At 45.9% G+C, this 26,511-nt stretch overlaps 1 protein-coding gene across 3 annotated transcripts in view; it reads right to left on the minus strand.

Annotated features, from left to right (window-relative positions):
• Positions 1 to 6,741: 6,741 nt before the first annotated feature.
• Ascc1 (activating signal cointegrator 1 complex subunit 1) overlaps positions 6,742 to 26,511 on the minus strand; it is a 128,857-nt gene continuing 109,087 nt past the window's right edge. For all 3 annotated transcript variants that reach the window (XR_010044004.1, XM_063238644.1, XM_063238645.1), the window contains 2 exons: positions 8,464 to 8,596; positions 6,742 to 7,053 (listed from right to left, as the gene is read on the minus strand). Coding sequence is in view for 2 of the 3 variants with exons in the window: in XM_063238644.1 (XP_063094714.1) it covers positions 8,480 to 8,596 (117 nt within the window). In the remaining variant the exon portion in view is untranslated. The remainder of the gene's footprint in view (positions 7,054 to 8,463; positions 8,597 to 26,511) is intronic.

The raw sequence follows: 26,511 nt of genomic DNA on the forward strand, positions 1-26,511 counted from the left end.
CTGGTTAGAAAAAAAAAAAAAAAAAGGAGGGGGAGATTTCAAAGCGGAGCGCTGGCTGAGAGCGCGCCAGGCCAGGCAGCCGCAGCGCAGCCCGGTGCCCGGGGAGTTGCAGACCAACGAGGCAGAATCCTCAGCTGTCCCTGCCCCCTCTCTCTCCCACAGTGGAGAGGGAGAAGATGAGACCGGGGTGTCCCTGGGGAAGACGGGATGGGGAGAAGACGCAAAACTCTCCGGTTACAAAGCCGGCCAGCTCAGGTGTCTAAAAGCCGTGGACTGTCTTTTTCTCCCCTCGCCTCCCACCCCGGGGGCCTGCGCCACAGCCCTGACAGCTGGCTTCCTGCGAGTTATGGCTCTGCCATCATGGGTGGCTTCCTTAAGACAAAAGCCATGGAACAACTGGCAGCCTCAGAACTATTGCTCCCAGCCCCAGCCGCATGCTCTTTTCTAGGCGAGTCCTGCGCCCTGAATGGCTGGTAAGACAGGGGCAGATGTCCTCCTCCTCAAGCAGCTGTTTAGAGGCTGTCACCCCTTTTGTTAGCTCTTCCTAAGGCAACCCTAAAAGGCCAGTGTCTGGGCATTTCATCTGCCCTGAGGCTGCGACTCTGGAAAAGGCACATTTGCCCACAATCTGGACCTCACTTTGGATTCAATGAGACGCTGGGGTGGGAGGCGACCGGTTTCGTTGGAGGGGTTTAGGTTTTTATTAAATCTGTGACCCTCCTCATTGCCTGTAGAGAGGTTGACATCCCAGTTGGGAAGGCTGGACGCTGGGAGCAGTCCCAGGATCAGAGCAGAAACAGGGTGAGGTTTACATTACAAATACATCGGAGAGGAAACAGATAATCTAACAGGACAAAACATATTGAACTTTTGGGACACAAGCCCCAGATTGTGTTTTTATAAAAGACTTGGATGCTGGTTGTGATCTTGAAAAAAAAAATAAAAGCACTGAAAACTGTGATCTTAATCAGTTGGAAAAAAATAGGTTACAATGCTTGCTGGGAACTTTAATGCCTCTGTGGCCTGGGGTGGGATCCCGTGGGAAAACAGAAAACAATAGCTCTCTTCCCGTGTTTTCTTGGGGCCTTTACAGGTGGATTTAGTGCCAGTGCCCCCCACCCCCACCCCGCAGCCCAGGCAGCCATCCCTGGGGGCAGCATGGCACTGAGTGGTGGAGTGGCTCGCTTGTGATGCAGGCTGGGGTGTGGTGGGCGAGCCCCATTTTCTACCTGTGCATTAATGGTAATACCACCCACCTCCTAAGCCTGCCGGGAGCTTCAGTAACATTAACATTAAGTGCCTGGGCATGATGAGCATTTAAAAAAGTTACTTCCCTCAGGTTGGAAAGAGAAGACTATGATGTCTCATAGGTCTAAAGAGTTACTAAAATGTATCACCTCCTCTTACCTGTCTCAATCCTGGTCTTTTAGTAAAGATATCGTCAAAGCATGGAGGAGATAAAGCCCAAATACCATTGCTCCCCGGTTCTGCTGGTATATTAGGAAGCCCTGGTCTGCTGGAGTTCCAGAGCTGCCCAGTGCAGAGTTTGGAAAAGCACTGATGAGACATGCTCAGAGCGCAGCTGTGTTCAGGCCTGTGATGCAGAGAGCATTTCCCACACCCCTGCCAGCTCCTTCAAGACAAGCCTCCTGCTGCACCTCCGAGCTGGGTCAATACCGGCCCCGTGCAGAAAGCAAATCACCATGACCCAAGCCTGTTAGCTAAGCCAAAGGTGAAGCTGTTCAGACAGGAGAAACCAAATTTCCAGACAATCGGTATAAGGGCTGTAGAAAATGGCTGATAATTTCAGCCAGTAAGAAGAAAAGATTTTCTTAATATTCAATTAGCAAGTCAGCCTTTGAAAACCAGTGTTCCCAAACCCAAGACGCTGCTGGATGTATCTGTTAAATGATGCATATATTGATGCATTTTTTTAGCATTTAATATTCAGCAGTACAAAGAAGAGAGAAATTTTTTGGTTTTTAATAAGAAAGAAATCTAAATTTAACTACATCTAGAAGACCATTTAATCCCAAGTCTAAATGATCCTACAAGTGCAAAAAGATAAATGCAGAGTCACCCAGTCCAGAATTATTCATAGTACCAACCCTAGAAATCAACTCCATGCCCATTAGTCAGGGAACAATTACACTGACAAGTGTGTCTCCAAGTCAGGTGTGGTGATGTACACCAGCTACTAGAGAGCTGAGGCAGGCAGATCTCCAGTGTGAGGCACTTAGCAAGACCCAGTCTTGAAATAAAAAGGGATAACGATGTATTCCAGTGGTATGGCATGCCTAGAATGGGTATGTGTGTGTGCACACGTACAAAGGATGACTGTGCACATTTAAAAAAGAAAAATGGCACTGGTTTGCATTTGCTGAAAATCAGTGTAGTCAACTACAGACTCTTGCATGAACAAGCTCATTATGGAGGATCATGGGTTAGCGGCGGGGGATGTAAGTCCACAGAAGAACGCTATCATGCACTAGTCCCTGTCTCCAGTACACTGAAATACAAAGATCACTGTGTTAATTCATAAGCTAATCAGTTTTTAAAGAGGAAGAGTTTATCAGCTCACGGTTTCAGGGACGTTAGTCCATGATTGAGTAGGCTGTTGCTACCTAAGAGCTTAAACATTCTATTAATTTAAAAATAGCAATATACCAATATATTAACAAAAACCAAAATAAAATATTTTACAAGAAACAAACATATCCCACCCCCATTAGGGTAGGGGACTGCTTGACATGTTCACAAGTCTCGTCCATCCTGGTTTGGCAGGAGCCAGCTCTATTCTCCTGCTGGATTCTGCACGACAGCAGTGTATTTGGTTGTCAGGGCCACCCCACGATATACAAACAGACCACTCAGCTTCAACAACTAAAATTTATTTTCTCACAACTCTGGAGGCCACTATTGTAGTTCAAAACCCAGGTGTCAGGAGGTTTGGTCTCTCGTGAAACGGCTGTCCTTGGCTTGTGGACGGCCTCAGTCCCTATGTCCTCACTCATGATTCCGCACGCACTTGTCCTGTGTCTACATTTCATCATCTAGTGGAGGACTCCAGGTTGGTCAGGGCCTTCAGCAGCCCATTTAACTTAGATCTCTCTCTCTCTGCCATCCTCCCATCTCCAGATACACTCACAGTCTAAGGCACTGGGCAATTAGGGTTTCCACAAAGGCCTTCTGGAGGACACAACTTCACCCATACAGACACAGATGAAAACAGCCAGCGAGGGCGAAAATAGAGGACAAGGGCAAACTGCATGAAATCTCTGAAAATATACATTTATACCTAAACCTACCCACTCACAAAATTCTACAGACCGCAAGAAGACACAAATGGGTATTCTATTAACCACTAGAATGAGGTTGCCATGCTATACAACTGCACAAAGAACACAAAAAAGTTTTTTGAGGCAGGGCTTCACTATGCAGTTCAGTCGGCCTTGAACTCACAGCGGTCCGCACACCTCAGCCTCTTGAGCGCTGGGAGCACAGGTGTGAACCACCACACCCAGTCCACCTTCCTACTCTTATGAAAACAGTCTGGACTCACAGATCCCTCCCTAAAAGGTGTTCAGGGATCCTCAGGAGACAAAAGCCCACAGTTTGAGAATCACAAGTATACGCTGTATGGCCTTGGGTACATTTCTTAAAGTTGTTAAACCTCAAATTGCAGAACTAGGATAATTATACCAAGGTAAAAGGATTGCTATAAAGACTGAATTCACACACAAATACATGACAAGTGTGAATATTCCATTTATCTTCACTGTTATTTGTGTAAAATTACCTCACTTTTATTATTAGTTATGTGCTTAAACACAAATGGGTAGTTACCTCTTGGTGACAAAATTCAACTCAAGTATTTAGATTGAAGTTCATTGTGTTTTGTTGTTTTAAACTGAAGTTCATTGAACCTGCATCCTCCCATGAGCCTGTGGCAGTCACGAGCTGGGAGGAAAACCAAGAAGCCAGCCTGTGCCCTCCTGTGAGCCAGCCAGCGCCTGGGCTGGGAGACAAGCGCACTGCTGCCCTGAGCCCACCCCAACCCCTAGCAACTGGCTGACCTGGAGGAACACAGGCTGAGATGACAGCAACTGAGGTGAGAACCAAAACTTTTTGCTTGTATTGTTTGACTGACTTTGTAGGCTAATAAAGCGGGTAGTCTGAGTATTTATTTAGAGGATAACAATATACAACACAGAAACTATAGAGGATTTTCTTCTGTCTTCTTGCTGAAATTCAATGTTGTTTTCAGTTTTATTCCCTTTTAAAAAAATTTAAAAATAAGATGAAGTTCATCATCACACACTCATAGAAGCTCTATGCTTGATGTTTTTTCAGAGTGAATTTATTTTACCTTTAAAAGTTTTTTTATGAAAAAAGAAAGGTGGCCAGCACGGCATTCCTCATGGTAGCCCGCCCTGTGTCCTCTAGGTTGTACTTTTTTATTTTCTCTCTTCTTTCCTGCCCAAGGTCACTCTGCAGAGCCAGTTTCTCCCTCATCTTCACTTTTACTTTTCAAATAAACTGTTACCACTTCTTGTTTTGTGTTTTGTCATTCAGTTCTTTGTTCAAGACAAGAACATGGAATCCAACTCCAGCAGGAGAAGGGAGCAACCCAAAGCCCAAACTGAAAAACATCTGGTGAGAAGGCTTAGAGCAGATGGAGAACATCTGGGCCAGCTGTGTGAAGGACCCAGCACCTGTGTGAGAAGAGCCTGCTGTCTTGGGGTGACCATTACCACCCATGCAAACCAATGCTGAATCAGCTTCCCAGCAACATGGCCTTTGGACCAGAGTCCTTCCTCTTATTGACCGGCTGGCTTCTTAAATACAGTCATTTTCCTTGCTAAAAGAAAAGGGGGGGGCAAGCTAAGCCTGTTGGTGTATCCCTATAATCCCAGGAATGGTCATAAATTGGACACCAGCCTGGGCTACACAGTGAATAAACCAGCATGACATGGCAAGTCCGTTCAAAAAAAGAAAGTTCAAAGAGAAGAGAAAACTATCAGTAAGACCCAGCCACACCTCCTTCCTCACCCCAGTGGCCTGGGCTGTAACATCGGCTCCTGTAGTGCCCAGGTGGAGCTGCCTCGGGGCTCTGCTCCCCAAGTGTAGCTCTGCTGCCTTCGGGCTCCCCTCAGCCCCAGGAAAGGAGCACGGAGCACGATCACAGGCTGAGAGCTGGGTCGCTACAACCCCATGCCCAGTTTAAGAAACCCTGGGCCTCAATTAAAACATAACCATTCTGAGTGATATTTATCCTACAGCCACCCTGAGAATGGAGTTCACGTAGGGAAACTCATTGTGTGCCCTCCAAAAATGTTTATTTTCCATCCCAAAGTTCCTGTATCAGCAACAAAGATTTTATAAGGCGATAGTGGTAGGAGTCTTTTTTTTGAGCTAAGATCTTGCTATATAGTTTAGCAAGTTTATAGATGGCCTTGAACTCACTGTGTAGCCCAGGCTAACCCTGAACCTGCAGCACTCTGCCGGCCTCAGCCTCCCAAGTGCTGGGATCACAAGTACGAGCCTCTTCTGAGGCACTGAGGGGGAAGTCAGTGCCTCACAAGCTGGGAGCAATCTGGAGGTACAATGAGTTATTTCAGGTCAGAATGAACTGCTCAGTGGTAACACTCAGGAAAAAAGCTTAGCAACACAGTGGCAAATGTTTACCATTACCATCTGGTAACAAGACACCTTCAATCTTTTATTCCTTCTTTCTTTTGGGGTGAAGAGATGAAACCCTGGCTCTGTACACTCATCAGCAGGACCCTGAATCTGCAAAAATTATTTTAAGTTCATCTAAAGTTCCCTGCCTTCTACCACAGTTGGTTTTTCATGAAAGCTCTCCTTCAGAAGAACCTGCTGCTTTCTGTGTTTTCTTTAGTGCCACACTATTCTCAAGACTTGCCTACGTATTTTCGGAAGGAAAATTCAAAAGAGGAATTAAATTTTTTTTCCAGTTCTACCAGTATCTACCAACATACAGCAAGGAAAACACAAGGATGTATGAGCGCATGTGTCATTAACCACCCAAATGAGGGTGTCACCATGTCACGGAGCCTCCAGAATGACACTGTACACTCGTGAGAGGCCGAGTGAAAAGGCAGTGACGTGGAGGAAATTACTGTGAAACACATGCCTCTGTGCAGAGGGGACGATATCCTCTGGGTAGGGGGCTGGGGATTTAGCTCAGCGGCATACGTGCCTGCCTTGCAAGTGTGTGGTCGGGAGTTCGATCCCCGGTACTGATAAAAAAGAAAAAGACGAAAAAAAAAAAAATCCTCTGGGTTTCCAGTTCTATTAGAATTTAGTATTTGATATATAATGTTACATTTTCCAACAACTAAGCCAAAGACAGATGTCCTATAACCTAAGTCATAAACCTCTGACACCCCAAAGAAGACATCCTTACCCCTGGGCCCACTACCTGCTGGCCTGTGAGAGGACATGGGGGACAGGCAGTGCCACACGACGTGGGGTGCTGGGCGCCAGTCAGGTCCTGACTCAGGGCCACCCCAGGACACACACAGCCCCAGGTGCTGAGGTGAAATGACATCACATGTTAATACATGGTACCATGAAACCTCAAATAACACAGTTCCACCAGGAGAGGCAGAGGTCGCTGGGGAGAAAGTGATCCTGCAGGCATTAACATGTAAGTCCCACACGAGTGGGGCAGCGGCGTGGTGACCCTGTCATGCACAGACTCGCAGGAAGCATGGCTGCTGTGGAAATGCATTTATTCACCAGTGGTCTGTGTGGTCTCCCTGGATGCCAGGCACCGTCCTCGCAACTCAGCAGCCTAAGTTGCTAAGTTCAGGTTCAGGGAAAGTCAAGAAGAGAAAGGCAGAGTCGAGCTGAGAAGGAGGCCGGAGGAACAGGCAGAAGAGGAGTGCGGGAGGAGGAGGAGGAGGAGGAGGAGGAGGAGGAGGAGGAGGAGGAGGAGGGGGAGTGGAGACCGAGGGCCGAGCAGCTCACATTCTTCTAGAGCTTTCTGCGCAGTCCTGCGGAGGCCATCGTTTCTTTCCAGCCACCCTGAGAAAAACAGAAAAGAGCTGTAATACTGTAACTCCAGCAGAGGTACGGGAAAGCGGGGGTGAGGATGGGCAACAAATAGTTTAAGGACCAACTTTAGGAGAACATGGACTGATCAGACAGAGTAACTTTAAAGTTTGTAACAGTTTTATTAAAGATCTTAATTTTTTTAGTATTGGAGATTGAACCCCAGGCCTGCTCACTGAGCCACACTCCCCCTTTAAAGAAATTTTTGGAGATTTCTCCCTAAGTCACTAAGTTGCCTGAGATGGAGTTATACTTGTGATCCTGCAGCCTCCCAGAGTATTAGGGTTACAGGTACCACCGCAGCTGGTGAGTTCAGTAACTTTTAACAGTCATTTTGATAAAGATAAAGCTCTGGGTAGTAAAGAAATTGAAACAGGATCCTGAAGAGGTGCTTGCACATCAGTGTCCACAACCCACTATTCACAGTGGCCAAGACCCAGGCACTCTGACGGATAAATAGATGAGCAAAATGAAGGTTATACACACAATAGAGTATTATTCTTCTGTAAAAAGGAAAGAAATCCTGCCACATGACATGACACGGGGAACTTTGGAGACATTAAACTAGTGGTAAAATAAGTTGGTCACACGAAGACAAACTACATGATTCTACTTATAGGGTACATTAAAAGTGGGCACGATCTCAGACAGAAAGAACAATGGTGGTTTGCAGAGCTGAGGGGAAGGAGGAGGGGCGTTACTATCTAATGTGTACAGAGTTTCAGGTCTTACAAGAGGAAGAAGTTATAGAGATAGGTGGTGATAGCTGAACACTATGTATGCATTTAATAATGCAAACTGTTAGCCGGGCGTGGTGGCTCATGCCTGTAATCCCAGCACTGGGGAGGCTGAGGCAGGAGGCTGAGGCAAGTTCGAGACCAGCCTGAGCTACAAAGTGAGCTCAAGGACAGCCTGAACTGCATAGCGAGACCCTGTCTCAAAAAGATTTTAAAAAAATGCAAATTGTTAAGTGAGCTTGGTGACTCGGTCCTGTAATTCCAGCTGCTTCGGAGGCTGAGGCAAGAGGACTGACAGTCAGAAGCCAGCCTGTGCAACTTGGGAAGCCCCTGAGGGTACACTTCAGAGGTAGAGCACTGGGCCAGGGTTTCACCCCCAGCACCACACACACAAAAACTTCAGACAACAAACTTTATGTTTTGTGTATTTTACATGAAAAACCAATGGAAGGAAAAACCCGGAATAAGCCAGGGTGAAAGGCACAGGCTCTCCTAGTGCCCACCCGCTCTGAGCTGGCTGGCTGGTGAGTGTGGACAATCATCAGATGTGACAGTGAGTTTGGGGGAGCCGCCCAGGGAAATGACCACCCCAATTTCCACATGGCCCCCATCCTGGGAATGAAAACCGGACCCTCTCCTTCAGCACCTCGTGAGGGTCCTCCTCAGGAGAAGTCAATGTGTCCGCAGGAGGCGTAGTTCCCAAAGCTGTCCACGGTGAACCGCTGAGAGATGTGGATGGAACTGAGCTTCAGAGAGCCAAAGTGGAAGTTCTCAAACAACTGGAAAGGAAGAATGGGGGCCCAGAATGAATGACTCTGAGAATGAGAGGCGAAAATACTAAGCATCCGTTTGTGTCAAACCCCAAACCACGACAAGCCCTCCCAGCCGCTCCTGTTCGTCTCTTTGGCTTCATTGTGAGTGAGGGTCCCGTGAGGGGGCTGGGTCGGGGAAGAACAGCCAGTTCCTCCCTGATGATAACTCTAGACTCTCCTAGCAAAATGCGCCAGAGAAAGAGGCTGCAAAGTCACACCCAACCCTACCTACTGAGCAGCTATGGCCAAAGATGTGTAGTAAGCAGCCTGCACGTGCATGGACTTCCCCTAACTGCCCTTTTGGCCACCCATGTCCTACTTTTTACCACTGGATAGAACACGGGCCTCACCTCGTCAGCAGAGGAGCACAGACCGACACAGACAGGAGCCGGGGCTGCTGGCCCACAAGAGGGGTGGCGCCAGCCCACCGATGGAACGCTTCCATTGAATGACTAAACAAGTCCGAGTGGTATTTATTAAAAACCTTCATCCTAGTGAAATCAAGCACTAGGACAATCTTCCACTTTATAAGAGCTTTCCAGTGCGTCAGGGGGACTGAGGAGCCACGCTTCAGGAGGGACCTTGCCGCATGATCTGCACTTTCATACAGCAGAATCCAAGATGACATCAGAATTCATCCAAGAGGAAAGGGCTTCCTTCCTCTGCAGGACTCAAGGACTGCTCTTTCTTAAAATGTCAGAAGGCCTGTAGAACAGCACACACACACACACACACACACACACACACACACACACACACATACACACACCCGCCGCCCCACACTGCAGGTGGACCCCGCACTGCCAGAGTGGAACTTAAGGGGGACCTTTGCACCCTGGCGGTGACGGCCTCTTTACTTATTTTTATACCCTCTCCTGCACCCGTGAACTTCAGCCACTGTTGTCTTTCTCTTCCTGCAATTAATGGCCTAGAAAAATGCCTGAGGTTCATTAAAGGCTAACTCGATGAAGCCCAGTAAATATTGATTCTTCGACATGACATCGGCCTGACCCAAAAGATCTATTTGGAGCGTGTGTGCTGCAATGTCTTGTCTTCCAGAAAGGTGACCAGCTCTTGCCTGCATCGATTTACACAATTAACTTCTCTTTCTTGCTTTGGCAGCCTGTTCAAATCATAGAGAAATCCAGTCCTTGTTCTACAGGGAAACCCAGCCTGAAAAGGTTGTCTCCTCTTCCTTTGCTGAACATTAATTTGAAATGAAAGCCATGTCAATGAGACTGAGAGATTTATAGCTTTGCAAACTGATGTCTTCTAGGTACAGCAAACTCATAACCAAAGAGATAGTAACAGACAAGAGAAAACAAAACAAAGAGGAAACTCACAACAGTCTCAATGAGTACTTTTCCTTTAAAGTTTTAAAATACTTATAGAGTAAAAGACACATGGCTGATAATCGCCTCACCCTCTCCCCTCACGTCTTAGAACTGTCCTTATCATCCGTGCCACTTTCTGAGCAGTTCTAGATGTCCTCTCTCACTACTGTCTTTAGTTGGGCTCCCATGTGTGGCTGCCTCAATGTCTTACATTGGTTCAAAACTTTTACCTTTTTAGGTCATTTTGAATTGCAGCAAACAGCCAGACACAACGCCAGATCCAAAGAATAAGGTGGATGTGTACACAGGATGAGGTATGTATGTATATATGTATTGTTGAGACAGGGTCTCAGTATGTAGTTCAGGTTGGCCTTGAATTTGCTTATGTAGCCCAGGCTCATCTCTAACTCATGGAAATCTTCCTGCCTCAGCCTCCTGACTGCTGGGATTACAGATGTGTGCCCTATGCCTGGCCACATAATGGCTTTTTAAAAATTTTTATTTTAAAGGGGATAAAACCAAGGAAAATAAAACAAAATAAAACCAATAAAAAATAAACCAGCATAAGTGATGCAGGACTTCAAAACCTTACAAAACTAATAATAGTACCATAATGCCTTTTGTTGTCTTCAAAATAGCTGCAGATACTTTTGAACACAGTAAAAATCGAATCGAATAGAATAGAAACAATAAAGCCAAAACAGTGAATGCAATAAAGGACTTCAAAACAAGTACTAATCAATCCAAAATGGCTACCATAATGTCTTGTTATTTTCAAATAGCTGCTCCTGCCTTCAGATTTAACATAATCAAGCCAAGAGAGAGAGAGAGAGAGAGAGAGAGAGAGAGAGAGAGAATAAAACCCAACCTAACAAACAATGAAAACATATGGTTTCCTAGCCGGCACAGCTTCCTGGTGAGGCCTGGATCTCTCCCCCTCCCAGTCGGGAATGTCGCTGACTCGCTGAGAGAGGCTTGGGTGTGGCTGTCCCCACTCCTGGCAGTAGTCGGTGCATGACGGTCAGCCCCTGAACATAATGGCTTTTACCGAAAAAAACAAAACTTGATTTTCAGTTGGATCATGCTAGATACCAGCATTCACTGTTATTTTTAATCATATTCTTTTCAATGAGTACTTTTTAAGGACTGGTACCCCAAACCTTCTCTGTTTTCTATGCTTCCAAGTAATGGAGACCTCACAGTCACGTGCTGGAAGGGACCACAACTTCCCTGAGCTTTCACTTGTGACCTCCAGAAGGCAGGCTCTGCCAGAGTCCCCTGCTTCCGGTCCAACATACACATGATGGTAATAAAGTTAGCTGCATGTGACTTCAATGCAGTATGCACAAAAATTAAGAGAATAAACATAAACTCTCCCACTCCACTGAGGCTGGTGCAGGCTGGGGAAGGAGTGTGGAAGTCAGAGTGCAAACTTACACCAGAACACGGGAGCCCTGGCTAGGGTCAGATGATGTCACTTGCTGTACCAACTGTAAGAGGCCGAGCTTCAATAAGACGACCAAGGTGCAAGCCTTGTAAACTGTAAAATGATGAAAATGGGGAGCGTCTGATGATGTCTTTACAATCTCTCTGCTCTCCTTGATCCTGTATCTACCTAAGTAACCATCATCTTTCCTATCTCTTGATAACATCAGAGCAAATGTGTTTCTCATCTGGAAGTTTCTAGTGCAGTGCCAATCTTCACATTAATCTTCCCTGTGTTCTTGTTCTTTCTGAAAGTTTGTGATGATTTCATAATACATGATTTAGAAACAATTCTTCAGTTATTTTATTGCTTAGTCATTGTTATATTTTTAGTGAAGCCTTTCTTTTAGACCTATCAATTATTTCTAGTGACTCACTTAAATACAAGTCCCATGGAGTGAGCAGCTGAGCCCAAGTATATACTGTGAGAGCATCTACCTGTAGGCTGCATGTGACAGTAAGTATGTGGTGGACAAATTAAAACTAAAGCTAACGCTGTAGATGTCTGTGTGCATCCTTATATGAATGGAAAAAAGCATGGATGCACTGGTACCTGTAAGTTACCATCAGAGAATCCCTGAACACGACTTACCAAAACCGTATTACTTCTATTCTGGGCATGAGAAACAGATCTCTATCCTAACTAGTTGTCAAACAATTTGTGCCAGGCATGATGGCACATGCCTGTAATCCTGGCACTTGGGAGGCTGAGGCAGGAGAACTGCTGTAAGTTTGAAGCTAGCCTGGGCTACGCAGTGAGTTCAAGGTCAGTCTAAACTACATAGTGAGAGAGTCTTAAAAAAACAAAAACCAGAAATTATTTGTATAACTGCTCTTGGTGGTGTATACCTGTAATCTCACCAGTCAGGAGGCTGAAGAAGGAGGCTCAAGAGTTTGAAGCTGGCCTGAGCTATGGGGCACATCCTGCCACTAAATCCAACTGAACAGAACCGAACCAAAACAAAGGAGAAAAAGAACTGTAGTCTGTAACGAAAATTTCATATGCTCCTTCCAATTTCTACTTGCTCATGTGTCAGCTTAGGTAACTCCTTGGCTCCTGCCTTGAGGTGACTGTCACCGAGCACCTGCTGTGTGCAGATCAGAAGAAAGCAAAGCTGCAGACCGGGCACGCCTGCCTGGTGAACATGACTGAGTACTGCGCTTTCCCACGCATGCGCTCTGTGGAAGTGAAAAGGGTACTTAGCCAAGACCGCAGCAAAGACTAAGTGCAGGAAGAGGGACACAAGGAGCTGAGAGGCGCGGCCCTCGGTAAGGGCAGCAGCTCTGAGGCTGGGCCATCTGGAGGACAGTGAACTGAGCAGGGCCTTCAAGCAACCAAAGGAGGCAGGGGGTGTGGTGGGGTGGGGCACGGGTGGCTTAGCTGTTTGGGAGATCCTAAAAGAGGCAGTAAAAAAGTGCGAGGAACATGGAGGGAAACCTGCAGGTCAGGCGCCAGAGTTCTGTCCTCCCAGCATGTGCGGGGAGCAGTGTGGGGAGAGGACTGTCCAGTGCTGACTGCGCAAGAGATCAGGAGAGGCGAGCAGACCTCGCAGTGTCTCCTGCACACAGCAGCTGTGCAAAGGATGAAGCAGAAATCCCAGGAATGAGAAGAGAAGACTGGGGACTTTCTGGAGTGGGAAGAAAAGATGGAGAAAATCAGGGTACAAGGCACAGCAGGTGCCACCGACAGTAACACAGCGTTTCTGAGAGGGGCGAATTTATGGGGCAATGCAGCGCAGGTCTGTTTCTACACGGTGGCCCTCTCTCTCGCTGTATGTGCCCCACGGCCTCTCTAATCTAAGATCCTCATGATAGGCTAAGAATATGCATGGAATACATAAAGTCCTTAGCACTGCTAAGTGGGAAACATAATCACCACATTGAGCTTTACAACTGTCCCCTTTTTGTCTCGCTATGCAGTTCAGGCTGGCCTTGAACTCATGGTGACCCTCCTTTCCTCAGCCTCCCAAATGCTGGGATAACAGGTATGTGCCATCAGTCCTGCTCACCATGTCAATTTAAGTTTAAATTTTTAGGAGCTCACATTTACCTAAAAGATATTTTTAAAAACAAAATAACCTAATGGTGATATGGTTATGTGTTAGAGACCCAAATGAACCATCAACATGCATTAGTACTAAGAAAATTAGAGCTGCGGGGGGTGGACGTCACTGTCTGATCATAGCCTTAGGAGCCCAGTGAGCCCATGGCCTGCTGTAGCCAAGGTGCGCAGGAAGCAGAGACGGATGGGGTTCATGACAGACCACCCCACAACACAGGACAGCGGCACTAGAGAGAGGCAGAAGCAGGAAGGTCTCTGACCTCCCACTGCCCTTCTCCCCTGAAGCCCACACCAAGAGCCTTGATGGAGAGATGGCCTCCACCTTTTTCCAGAGGAAAAGAGCATCCTGACCCAGGAAGACACTGGTACAGAGCCTGAACCAGCAGGCCTTGGCGTACTGGGCTCCACACCCCAGAGGCCAGCACTTGGGGGCACTGAGTGCCATGGCCGAAAGGCAGCAGGAGCCTGAGGAGCTGGGAATCGTGGCCTCTCCACGCAGGGAGGGGCGCTCTGATGTCCCCATCCGACTGAGGGAAACTTGCAAGAGAATCTGTCCTCATCCCTCCCTAGGAACCTCACTGCACCCCCAGAGAGAAGGGGCAGAGTCCTCACTGTGCCCAGATGGATTCCTCACCTATCCAGCACAGGGATGGCACTTAGGGCGCCTGTTTGTGGTGCAGGACACCTGCACGTTCCCAGAGTCCAGAGTGGCTCTGCCAGGCCACAGGCCTCCTTCACTTTCCAGAGAACCACTTCCAAACCTCTGTCCACTGCTGCAAGGCTGCCCACCTCCCGGGAGGAGGGTGTTTAAGTTTCAACCACGTGGCACTTAAGCGTCTCCCATGCTGCGGCTCAGGTATGCCTAAGCACATCAGAGGCCTGCATGCTGCTCCTCCTGTCCACTTGTCCACTGCGAGTTCATCTCCGCAAACGACCACTCGAGGCTTCATACGGGAGGGGGAGACCCCTCAGCTCCTCCACCCAGCTCCTCCTTGTGCCCCTTTGGCACTCCAGTTGGATTTCCCCTTGACTGCCTGCTCTTCATCATACTGGGGTAAAATAATCCAGTTTACCCACTTCCTTGGTGCTTCATTTCTGAAGGCTCCTGTGCCTCCCACAATTTAAACAAACTTGTATCTTTTCTCTTATTAATCTGTCTTTTGTTACAGGGGCCTCAGCCTTGAACCTAGTGCCTTCAACCTCTTCCACAGTGATGGAAGAGAAACTTTGCCTTGCCTGCAATATAAGGCGGAAAACTGAGATTTACCCCAGGCAACAGCCTCACACCCCTGGACTCTGCTGCCCTGCCGCCCCTGAAGGGCCTCACAAAGCCACGTGGAGGAGCACGATGCAGGTCCCATAGCGTGACAGCAAGGCATTCTTCCCTTCCACAGCCTCCTCTTTTCCTAGACCAGGTCTAAGAGTCAGATGGCTCAAAATGAGCTGAAGGAGTTTTAATTGAATTCTAGATGAAAATAAGCACAAATCAACTAAATGGGTCCACTTAATTAGCTACTTCAATGGAGCAAGAGGAAAAAACTTAAATTACAAGTTTAAAATAACCACCGACAAGGCCGAGGCAGGAGGACTGCGGTGCTCTGGAAGCCAGCCTGGGCTGGCTGGGCTGCATAAGGAACTCAAAGCCAGCCTGAACTACGCAGTCAGACCCTGTCTCAAAAATAAAGACATAAATAAAAACAGAAATAAGAAAAGAGAAACACGGTTGTTCTTTCCCATCTAAGTAGTTCATGAAGCCCAGTGTTCTAGTGTTTACAAAATAATAGCTGTAACAGGAAAAAAACTTCCTGAAGAATCTAGTCAAGGTATTTAAATCATGTTGAGTGTTTCTCCTCTCTGTTGGCTTATAACAGTCCCCTTGGGGATTCTGAAACCTAAACCCTTTCTTTTTGAAAACACTTTTCCCTGACACACAGAGCTCTGCTGTTAGGGAAGCCAGTATCTGATTTAAAAAAAAAAAAAAAAAAACCTATGTAAAGAAACATAACAATGAACAGCTACACAAAATACATATACTTGAGAAGGAAATAAAAACAGGATTTCCGACTGCCAATATTTGTCATATTACTAGTTAGCAGTACTGACTCGAGCAATTTAAGAAGGAAATGTAATGAATACCTAAAAAGTCAGGATGACATTTGAAACAGTAAAGCACACAGCTGCTATCCTTTATTAGGTGCGTACAGCAGCCTTAGAAAATTAAACAAACTGTTCCTGTCAAATAACGACAGAATTGAGGATCACGGGGATGAAAGGCTCTGGATCAGAACCATAGAACTGAAGGATAAACCCGACACCCTGCTGGCCCGGCTAGGTGACCTGTGGAACCTCCATCTTGAGTGCCTGTTTGTGTCCTGGGGGGAACGAGGAGGGAGTTATTGATCGGAACACAGAGGGACACTGAGAGAAAACAAATGGCAAGATTCAAGGGCCACCGTGGTCGTCTCCTTCGCATCCATGTCTGACCTTGTGCTCCCCGCTCCCACACCGGCGACACAGGCGTCAAAGACCAGAATAACTCCAAATGTGAAGCTGCGAGGATGCGCCTGGGAATCTCACAGAGGTGTGGAGGGAGAGGGGAGCAGCCCAGAGCTGTGGGGACTGGCAGGCCCATCCCCAGGCCCCTCACAAAGCTACTCGCTCTACTTCAGTCTTAGACAAGGCAGTGGCCACCCTCCCCAAAGGACCCTCTTCTGAACAAATCTGCTTCTCCTGCCGGTGGCCTCAGTGCACTACGAGTGCACTACAACTTTAATGGGAGGTAATTCAGTTTTAAAGAGCAAAACAAGTATTTAAAATATGTGAAGAGGCTAGGGGTGCAGCTCCGAGAAAGAGCCCTTCTAGTACACGTAAGGCCCGGGCTTACCTTCAGCACTTCAGGAAATTCAAAAAATACATACACAGTAAGTCCTATGCAACTTATGGTCATTCCTGGTATTACTTGAGTTAAACCAACACTTATACTGCATTTGGTGCAACTGAAAACAGGTACAAATGGTTGAGTTACAGCAAGAACTCAGGGGACTCATCAGGTTCCACGCCTCAAGGACGAGTCTTTCTATTATCCCCACATAGCAATTCGACATTTGGAGCCAAAGTAAGGTGAACCACAATAGTAACTGCGTGCTGCTTGTATGTTTTCTGTGTTTTTCTTTCCTAATCTGCCTTACCAACTTCTGCTTTGCACAGTGCCCCATCACAGTAACAACGACACTGTCTTATACTTAACTGCAATGCTGCAGGACCCCCTCCTCGCTGGGGAGGTAATGGGATGAAAGGAGACAGCTGACAGGTACTTCGAGCTCTTTGGGAAGGTGCTGCCAGCACAAAGCTTGCTATGTTAAACAACCCTTTCGTCTAAGGATCTAAAAGTGTCTTACAAGCCCAGCTCCTTAACCCTTCAAAAAACTGCTGTGACATAAACCAGAGCTGAGCATTATTACTCTCCTCTAAAAGACAAAGAACAGACAGGTCTGGCCTGGTGGTATATGCCTATGGAACCAGTACTCCGGAGGCTGAGGCAAGAAGACCGTAAGCTTGAAGGCAGCCTGGGATACATACGAAGATGTTGTCTCAAAACACAAAGCTGGCATGGTGATGCACACCTGTAACTCCAGGACTCAGGAAGCTGAAGCAGGAGGACCACCACAAATTCCAGATCAGGCTGCGCTACATAGTGAGTTCAAGGCTAGTTTGAACTACACAGCAAGATCTTGTCTCAAAAACAAAACAAAACAAACAAACTCAACAATAGAATAACACCACAAAACAGAGACAGGCTATGACCACCAATGTGAGATAAATTTAAACAGTTCCTGGGGCCAGGCCTACAGCATGAGCCAGGAAAAGGCCACGGCCACAAGTCCTGCACAAGTGGAGTACCAAGTATGCACCAAAGAATGCCAAGTGGACAGGCCCCACCCTCAGGCTGTGTGTCACAGACACTAAACAAGTGTGCAGGGCCAAGAGAGAAACACGAGAGGGAGGAGCGATAACCATAGCCTGTGGCGATCCTAACTGGAAAACAACAAAACAAATAATGGCGGATTTCAAAAGTATTCTTCATGAAAAGGGCCCACAGCTCTAAGATTAATATGACTTTATAGTAAACAAAAAGATATGAACCCCAGACTAAAAGGATAGTAAAATCTGAAAAGCAGGAGGCTCTTCATATGTTGTGTTACTGATTTCACTCCGAGTATATTTTCTTTTTTTCCACAAATACATTTAATTTCAAAGTTCTATTTGTTAAAATTGCCCCAAATCTAAAAAATAACTTTCAGTTGCTAGCAAGGCAATGGATTCTCAAGCCTCTCATATCTTGCATTTTTTCTTTTGACCACAAGTAAGATACTTCAGATAACAGCAGGGATAGGAGGGACATGAAGAGACAAGACCGAGATGGAGATCCTGCATATCCAGAGATAGAAAACTCCTCCCTGCCTAAAAATATCTGTGCATGCTGCACTCATATGGATTCTTTCCAAACATCACTAAAGAACATAACTGAGCCCATGTACCCTAAGATAAACCATGTTCCTACACATATATACATACCCCTTCACCTAGAAACAAAAAATAGAAATTTCTTTGAGCTAGGATGTAGCTCAGTAACAAATCATTTGCCTAGCATATGCAATGCCCTGGGCTCCATCCACAGCACTACTGAAAAAAGAAAAAGACAAAGGAAGGAAAAGAAAAACATTTTTACTTGTAAGACAAAACTAGACTTCAATGCTTTCCTATCAATGATTACAGAGACACTTTGTCACTTTCTCTGCCTCTGAATAGGGATAATAAATACAAGAATGTTCTACCTTTGTAGTAAGGAAAATTATAAAATAGAATTTTGAATTCTGTATTAGTCAGATTTCTGCTGCTGTGACAAAATACCTGAGATAATCAGTTTAAATGGAAAAAAGGTGTTATTTTGGCTCATGGTTTCAGTCATAGTCACTGGCCCTATTGCTTTGGGGCTAAGGCAACACAGTACCCTATGACTGGAAAGCAGGGTGGGGACAACTGCTCCCAAGAAGCATGAGACAGGAAAGAGCCATAGTCCCAAAATGCCCTCCAGGACAGACACATGTACCTACTTCCCAGCTGGGCCCCACCTTCCAAAGGCATCTATCATTTTCCAGTAGCACCACAGACCTGGGGACCAAGTCTCAATACATCGGCCTTAGGGGACATTCCAGATTCAAGCTATGGCAAGCTCTAATTTTACTATTCCTTGCTGACTGTAACCTCCAATGCATCATTTCATACTCCAAAAAGGGAGTTTCCTTAGAAGAATAAAGAAGGAGAAAGTGCATTAGGCACCCTGATGGCTTATAGCCTTTGCAGTCAGCATCTGGTCACATAGGGCTCTAATGTTTTTAAAGATCAAAATAGGAAAAAAAAAAAAAAAGATCAAAATAGGAACATCCACTTCAGAATAAAAGACTACGTGGTTAGCAGGCAGAGTCCATCCTAGAGTCATGTCCAAATATAGCCTAACAATTCTGCCCAAGATGCCACTTTTAATCTGAAACCTCAGCTGCAGTGATCAATGGTGTGAGAGTCAATAATAATAGCTAATAATAGCCAATAAAAAGAGGACATAATGTACTTGTAGAAGGTGTGGAACACTCAGGCTGCAAGGAGCAAGGTCGATGCCAGTCTGTGGGAGGAGTGAGTCTTTATCACCGCCGCGGCCTCTGTAAGGGAAGCAGCAAAGGTGGACGGCTGCGCTGCATCAACCCTCCGGCTTGCCACTCCTGCTTCCAGGGTATCCTGAAACCGTACCAAAGCGCCCGTGTGTCCCTGGCCCTGTCTCTGTGGACAGGGATGGCGTTCCTTGCAACTCCCCATGCCGGCCGGCTCCCCCTCAGCCCTGCCTGCCTGTCTGGGCTGCAGGACCGAGGGGTGTTGATGCCTGACTGAGGGAGGTGACCAACAGCCAGAAAATGAGGCCGCTAAAATCTCCTCCAAATAATCAGGCAGAGCTGCACTTCTGGATGTCTGCTGGAGCCTCGTGCTGATGTAAGGATTATTAAGTGTAAGACTCTGCTGGTAGAGGCCAAATGACCTATTAGAGAGAGAATTAAAACTGCCATCTACAAACAGGATGCCAGGCGGTTCTGCTGAGCACCTCAATATTCAGAATGCCAAGGGACTTCCCCTCTCTGCACTGCCTTTTGATTTTGAAGAGTAGCAAGAAAAAACACAAGGTGGGGGCGGGCGAAGAGGAGACAGCAGCTGTGCTGTCGTGCTGAAGAGCTACGCCTGACCTCCACCTCCGATTCCGGGGCAGCGCCAGAATAGGCACCAGCCCACTGGGTGCAGGCCTGAGGGCAGGGGTATTACTGCTTCATCTGATCAAACTGGCCCCAGGTGCTGGCTAGCAGAGGCTCCTCAGCGTCTAGCCACAACCACTGAGCATGCAGGCAGGTGTCCTTTCAGCGTGACCCAGGCGATGTTTCTGCAGATAAAATCTCCCCAGATGAACAACAACTGACAACCACCACTCTTGTCTTGTACTTCTTCGGTCACCTTCCCACTGGTCCTACTACTGCCAGCCCCCAACAAAACAAAGCACAAGGTGTCTAATCTGCAGTGCCAGGCAGGAGAAGCCAGCAGCATGGAAGCCCTGGGGTGCACAGGAGACAGCAGCACAGGAGGAGGTGTGGGTGGCCTGGGGCTTTAGAGAGGCCGCTTCCAGGTGCTGCTGGCTGGGGAAGGGAATAAATTCAGGAAAAATAAAAACGTGAAAAAAAGGTCATTGGGTCCCAAAAACATCTACTCTGACTTCTCCAAAGGGGGACGGTATCCGGAAGTTAGAGCAAATCAGACATTCAGGGCAACATCAGGTGTCTGTAAAGGGTGAATGGGTGTCTAAATAACAGTTTCCAAATGATGGCGGGCCAAGGAATGGCTCCTTGAAGACCAGAGACAGGCTGCCACATGGGATCAACCAACTTATTTTCAACTCAGTCACCTTATTAGACAACCAGTCACGAAACAACTTCATCCTCTGTCAGAATCATAGGAAACCTGCCTTCAGACGCATCACCACTGCTTTATAGATTGTGACACACACTTACATTTCTTTAATGGAAGAAAGATGGCAAAGCTCAGATGGCTGCCTTCCACGGTGCACAGGTGTAGCACACAACGGTAAGCAAAGGGTCTGAAGTGAGCCGGGGTTATCATGCACACACACACCATGGGAGGTGAGGGCCACCACAAGGTGAGGAACTGGCACCAATGCTTTAAGCTACACCCGAGAAAGTAAACCTGACTTGGAGTTCAGGTTGATTGCAATCGTATTTTCTCAATTTAATTTGTGATAACAATGCTCATACTCACAACTGAGCATTATTTCTAAAACTGTTTCACTGCCAACATATGGGAAAGAAGGTATCATTCTATTCTGTCTCTCTTTTATTTTTGGTGATACTGGGAAGTGAACCCAGGGGCACTCTACCACTGACCTGTATCCCCCAATCCTTCTAATTTTGAGACGGAAGTCACTAAGTTACCCAATATGGTCTAGGACTTACACTCCTGCCTCAGCTATCCTCAGTGCTGAGGATACAGGTGTGTTCCACTATACCTGGCGAGAGGCCCTCACATTAAGAAGGCATCTGCTGAAGCAGGAGGATCACTGAGAGTTCAAGGCCAGCCTGGACCACACAGTGAGATCCTGTCTCAAAAAAAAAAAGCATCATAGCTGTGGTGCATACGTGTAAATCCAGGCTGAGGGAGGAAGACTGCAAATTCAAGGTCAACCAGGGCAATTTAGTGAAAACATGTCTCAAAAATATAAATGAATAAAGATGGGGGATGGGGGTATAGCTCAGTAGTACAGTGCTTGCCCAGTGTGTGTGGGCCCTGGGATCAATCCTGGGCATTGCTAAATAAACAGAGGATGGAGAGTTACCTCAGGGGTAAAATGGTGACGCCCAGGATAAAACCCTCAGCACAGCAGAAAAAGAAAGAGAAGGACGAAGACGAGGAGGAGGGAATAATCTCAGCTTTTTGGCTCTATGGATTTCACCAGCTGCTTTTCTTTTTCTACCGATGTCCTCTAACATTTGGAATAACACTTAGACATACTGGCACAAAGCCACCCAATCCACATGCTTTCAGTCTGGTCTCTAAACAGCAGGCTGCTTCAAAGAGGACAGTGCCTTGCCACCATATCTTGGTCCAGAGATTTACATTCTGCTATGATTTGTCCACACTGCAGCTAAAACACACCATGAAGTCTACACACACAATGAGACCTGACTCAGCCTTAACAAGGAGTGAAACTGTGATATATGCCACACATGGATGAAACCTGAAAACGTTACACTAAGTGAAATAAGCCAGACGCCAAAGGACAAATGCAGGATTCTACTTGTATGAGGCACCTAAAATAGACTCATAGATAGAGAAAGCAGCAGTAGAAGGATGGATTCCAGGAGTGGGAGGATGAGGGGAAGGGAGCTGTCTAATGGACACACAGTTTCAATTTGGGATGGTAAAAAAAAAACCCTGAGAATGAATGGTAGTGATGGCTACGCAATAAGGGGTGTATTCTTAGGGCCACTGAAGTGCACATGACACGGTTAAAATGGCAAATCTTATGGATATTTTGTAACAAAAAAACCTTTGGTGGGCCCAAAATGAGCCATAACCCAGCTCGTACCTTTATCAACTGTATCTTATCAACTATACCTAAAATAATATACACAGACTCCTAGAATGACACAGGTGAGTGTTTCCTGCAATGAGAGCAGGTCCCCAGATCAGGAAGAGGAGGGGTGCGCGAGGCCTCGGCCACTTGGGAGTTGAGGTGGGGAGATGAGGTACTGGAGACTGGCCTGGCACACAGAAAACCCTATCACCTCAAACAAGAACAAACAAAACCCCAAAAGCTGGCTGCTACTCAAGGAGTTGACAGCAATACGGTGAGAGGTGATGGACTATTTATTCTCCTTTCTGCAAGCACCTGGCATAGCTTGACAACTTGTACCTATTCAATAAACATTACCATACACTGCTATTTCATTCTGATAGACCCAGAAATGATTTCAGGAAAAGTAATGTTAATCTACTCTCACGGCCGTGTCCCATTGCGTGTTACTGAGTGGCCGGCCTCTGCCCTCCCGAATCCCTTCACCCTGCCCCAGCCATGACAGGTGTGGACGGATCCCAGCACTGTGCGAGGAGGAAGAAGCAGTGAACGCATATTCAAAAGATGGAGGAGAGAGGAAACCATCATGTGTGCAGGAGACAGCAACAGAACAGGGAAGCAGCATCTTTTCAGGGCGGATATTGGCTCCTGTCAAAAATCAGCGGATTGCTCATTTTTCAGTGTAACGGTGGCTTCACCTCACTGACAGCTGTGTCTTCGGGGGCCCTCATTAGTGTCTGAAGACTTCACTTTTCAGGCAAAGAATCACATAAAATGCATTTGGAGGAAAAGTTTTGGTGAAGCACTGCTTGGATTTGAATCTTCCTCCCACAACCTGCCCCCCAAGTAGCCTAAAATAAAAAGCTAACAGACCAAACTGAAACATTTCAAAGTGTGTTTTCTATATCTGATGCTCCAGAAATCACCCAATCACTCATCAGAAATCCTTCAGACCCTTAAAAATATGATCTGCATCTATTACTGGTGAAATATGAAAAGGGCCTTATAATTTTCTATAATCTTAAGAGATTTTTTTTTAAAATCATCAAGAATAGAGGCAGAGCCACATTTTATTACTAACAGTCAAGAAATGGCACCCACATTCTGGCAAGATGTCTTACCACAACCTCCATGGTTTTTGATACTCACGCTAATTGTAAAATAAGCACAATTTACATAAAATCCAGTATTATTTTCACTCAATGTTTATCGTAATGAAGCATTAATGGCACTGTAAGAGAAACTGCTCATACTTCAGGTAAATTACTGCATCCCACAGAGAAGCACACAATTCATTTGGGATGCGGTTTTTTTCCTGTTAGTATATTTTGAGGATCTATTAAACATATGCATCATGTTTAATCATGAGCCAGAAGTGGATAAGAGAAAATTAAAATAAACCCTAACCTCTAATACAGAGGCCAGTAAACCTCATCCACAGGGGCCAGGCGACCAGTTCCCATCACAGCTGTGCCAGGAGGCCAACAAATGAGTGTGGCTGTGTTCCAATAAAATCACATGGCATTCGAGTCAAGTTTTCCTCATTTGAATTTCATATAATTTTCTCATATCATGAAATAATCTTTTAATGTGTTTTCAACCATGATCTGAGGTCCAAGTACCAGGCGGTAGACCATATTTGGCCTTCAAACCGGTTTGTGGACTCCTGATCTAAGTGTTTATGATCTCAAGTACTAGGCAAAAAATATCCCCTCTGGCAAATTCAGTGTTCTACAGATGATGCATAACATCACAATCTTTTTTCTTCTTCCCTTCCACAATCTGACTTCTGAGGAAAACAGTCTTAATCAGTCAATTGAGAAAAGTTGTCTGGATGCTGGCCAGGTGCAAGCCAGAGTGCTGGGCACCGAGGGGCACAGAAGGGGCCAAGCACAATGGGCTCAGGCTTGAGAGGGAGAGACAGCCCCCCCTGCCTTGGGTGGCCTTTGCCACGAGGAGAAGGTAACACGAATACTGGACACTGACAAATAAGGGGTTAAAAAGAAGACCGTTGCCGCCAGAGAAAAACAGAGATAAGAGCAAAACTTTAGGGAGTAGTAACCACACGAGGAAGGGAATTTTTTAAAAACATAGATTCACAGGCGGAAGAAAACCAGGAGAGCCACTGCCACTGAAGCCAAGCTCATTTAGTGGGACTCCTGTCTGAAATTTATTGGACTTTTCCAGTCGTGCATGGATGTCTTTTCATTACTCATGTCCCATTACTCTCTTCTCTCCTCCTAAGACTCTGGGTAGTATCTACTGGATCTTCCTACTCGTTCCTGTATGTCTCTTGCTCTTTGTAATTTTTACCATTGTCTCTGTCCATGCAGTACGCTGGACACTTTGTTCTGATCTAACTTCCTATTCACTATTTCCTTTTTCAGTTATGTCTAATTTGCTGCTAAATGCATCCATGAGCTTTTAATTTCAGTTACTGAGTCTTAATGTCCTAGCATTTCTATCTGATTGTTTAAACTGTTATACCAGTTCTCTTTGTTAAAGGTTTCCAATTCCCTAATAAACATTGTGAGCTTGTTTTTTATTTCTTTGAAAATAGTGAGAGTCGTTGTTTTGTTCCAAGTCAGGTAGCTCTGGTAGTATAACAGGGTCTTAAGAGGCTGAGCCTGAAAATTCCCAGTTGGTAACTAAAAACAGAATAAAGACTGACATTTCTGCATTCATTTTATTTGTCTCCTTTATTACCTTAAAACTGTAGCTTAGATTCACACTCAGCTCTGCACACAGGTATGTTACTCACTTAGGGAGGGACTCACAACTGGAATACAAGTCTACTAGCCCTAAAATCACCTAGCCTAATAAGCGCCTGCCTTGAAAGCAGGCAGTCATGAGCTCAATCCCTGGTACGGATAAAAAGGAAAAAGACAAAAAAAAAAAAAAAAAAAATAGAAATCACCTAGCTTATCTCAACCCCTTTAAGACTCAGGACACCAAGACAAGGGCAATTAAAGTAATTTTGAGGACTTGCAAGGACATCCAATTGCCAGATTTTACAACGTCCTGTTCTAGACACCCTGAAGCATCACCTAGAGGTCTTAGTTACTGCCCCGGTTTACAGTCACCCATAGTGAAGTCACCCCCTTCACACACAACAGCAGGAACAATCATTTCACGGAAGCCAGACTGCCTCTTTTAGCCGTAAGAACTCACCCAGAGCCACCTGCAGGATCAGTCCTGAGAAAATGACCAACCGGCCATGACAGGACTAAGATTCCCTATTCTACCAGCTATGAAAAGCCCTCCCTCCCAAGTTCCTATCAGCATCTCGAAGACACATCTTCAACCTCTTCATCCGCCCTTCCCAGTGGGGCCATGCTGATTACAGCTCCTTCCTTGCACTTCACCACTGCTGTCTCCTTGACTGGCATTTTGGAATGGGTGGCAGTGGCTGAGCCTGGTCTGCCGGGATCCCTGGAGTCAGGGCATTTAACCCAAAACTCTGGCAATCGCAGGTCATGTCTTGATGATTTTGTTAGTATGCTGATTAGGAGGGGTTTCCTTATGTTCCTAATCCTTGTGGACTATGTACTGGCCACTAAGGGTGAAGGGAATTCCTTGAAATAATACTTTTGGACAGAGGGTGATGGTACTTCCTTCCAGAGAGGATTTTTATTTACTGCTGCCACGTATCTGGGAGATCTCTAGTCCAGAGCCACCTTCACCTCAGGTCAATACCACAGAATCTCTTTATTGTCTCCTTTGAGAATCAAATGGTTAATTTCTGAACTGACTAAGGATCTTTGTCTAATGTTCTCAGATTTTCTGTACCTCTGCCTTTTGCTCGGGGTTCCTTGGTTTTATCTTCCAATCCTTGATTGAATGAATACATGTGTTTGTAAATATGTATTTGTAAATTTCAAGGGCTTTTGCTGTCTCTAAAACAGTCATTTTTCCTAACATCTTATTTTTATTTTCCAAACAAAATCCTTCAGAAAGTTATACATTTGTTTCTCTAACAAGTTGCCTAGATCACATCACAAAAGAATAATGTGATTGCCTTTGATGCTACAGATAAATATCATTACAAAATATAAGCATTTCCAAGTGAACTACAGTGAGGTTTAAGCAGTAAAAGTTTGGAAAGAAAAAAATGTCAGTTGTCCTCAAGAAAGTCAGGCCGATCTGCATGTCTGAAGGTCAGGGAACCTGTAGACTAATAAATTAAAGACTGGAAAGTTAGAATTCATAATAGATGCAACTGTCAGATCCTAGCTTCTGGGAAAGGAAACATTAACCCACAAGGAGAAGTTTAAAGATAATTAGTATAATTTCATAAAGTACAGTGCTTGGAACTAAT

Source organism: Cavia porcellus, unplaced genomic scaffold (genome assembly GCF_034190915.1).
Source record: "Cavia porcellus strain 051 isolate PalLab524CR breed Dunkin Hartley unplaced genomic scaffold, mCavPor4.1 scaffold_28, whole genome shotgun sequence".
Classification (NCBI taxonomy): domain Eukaryota; kingdom Metazoa; phylum Chordata; class Mammalia; order Rodentia; family Caviidae; genus Cavia; species Cavia porcellus.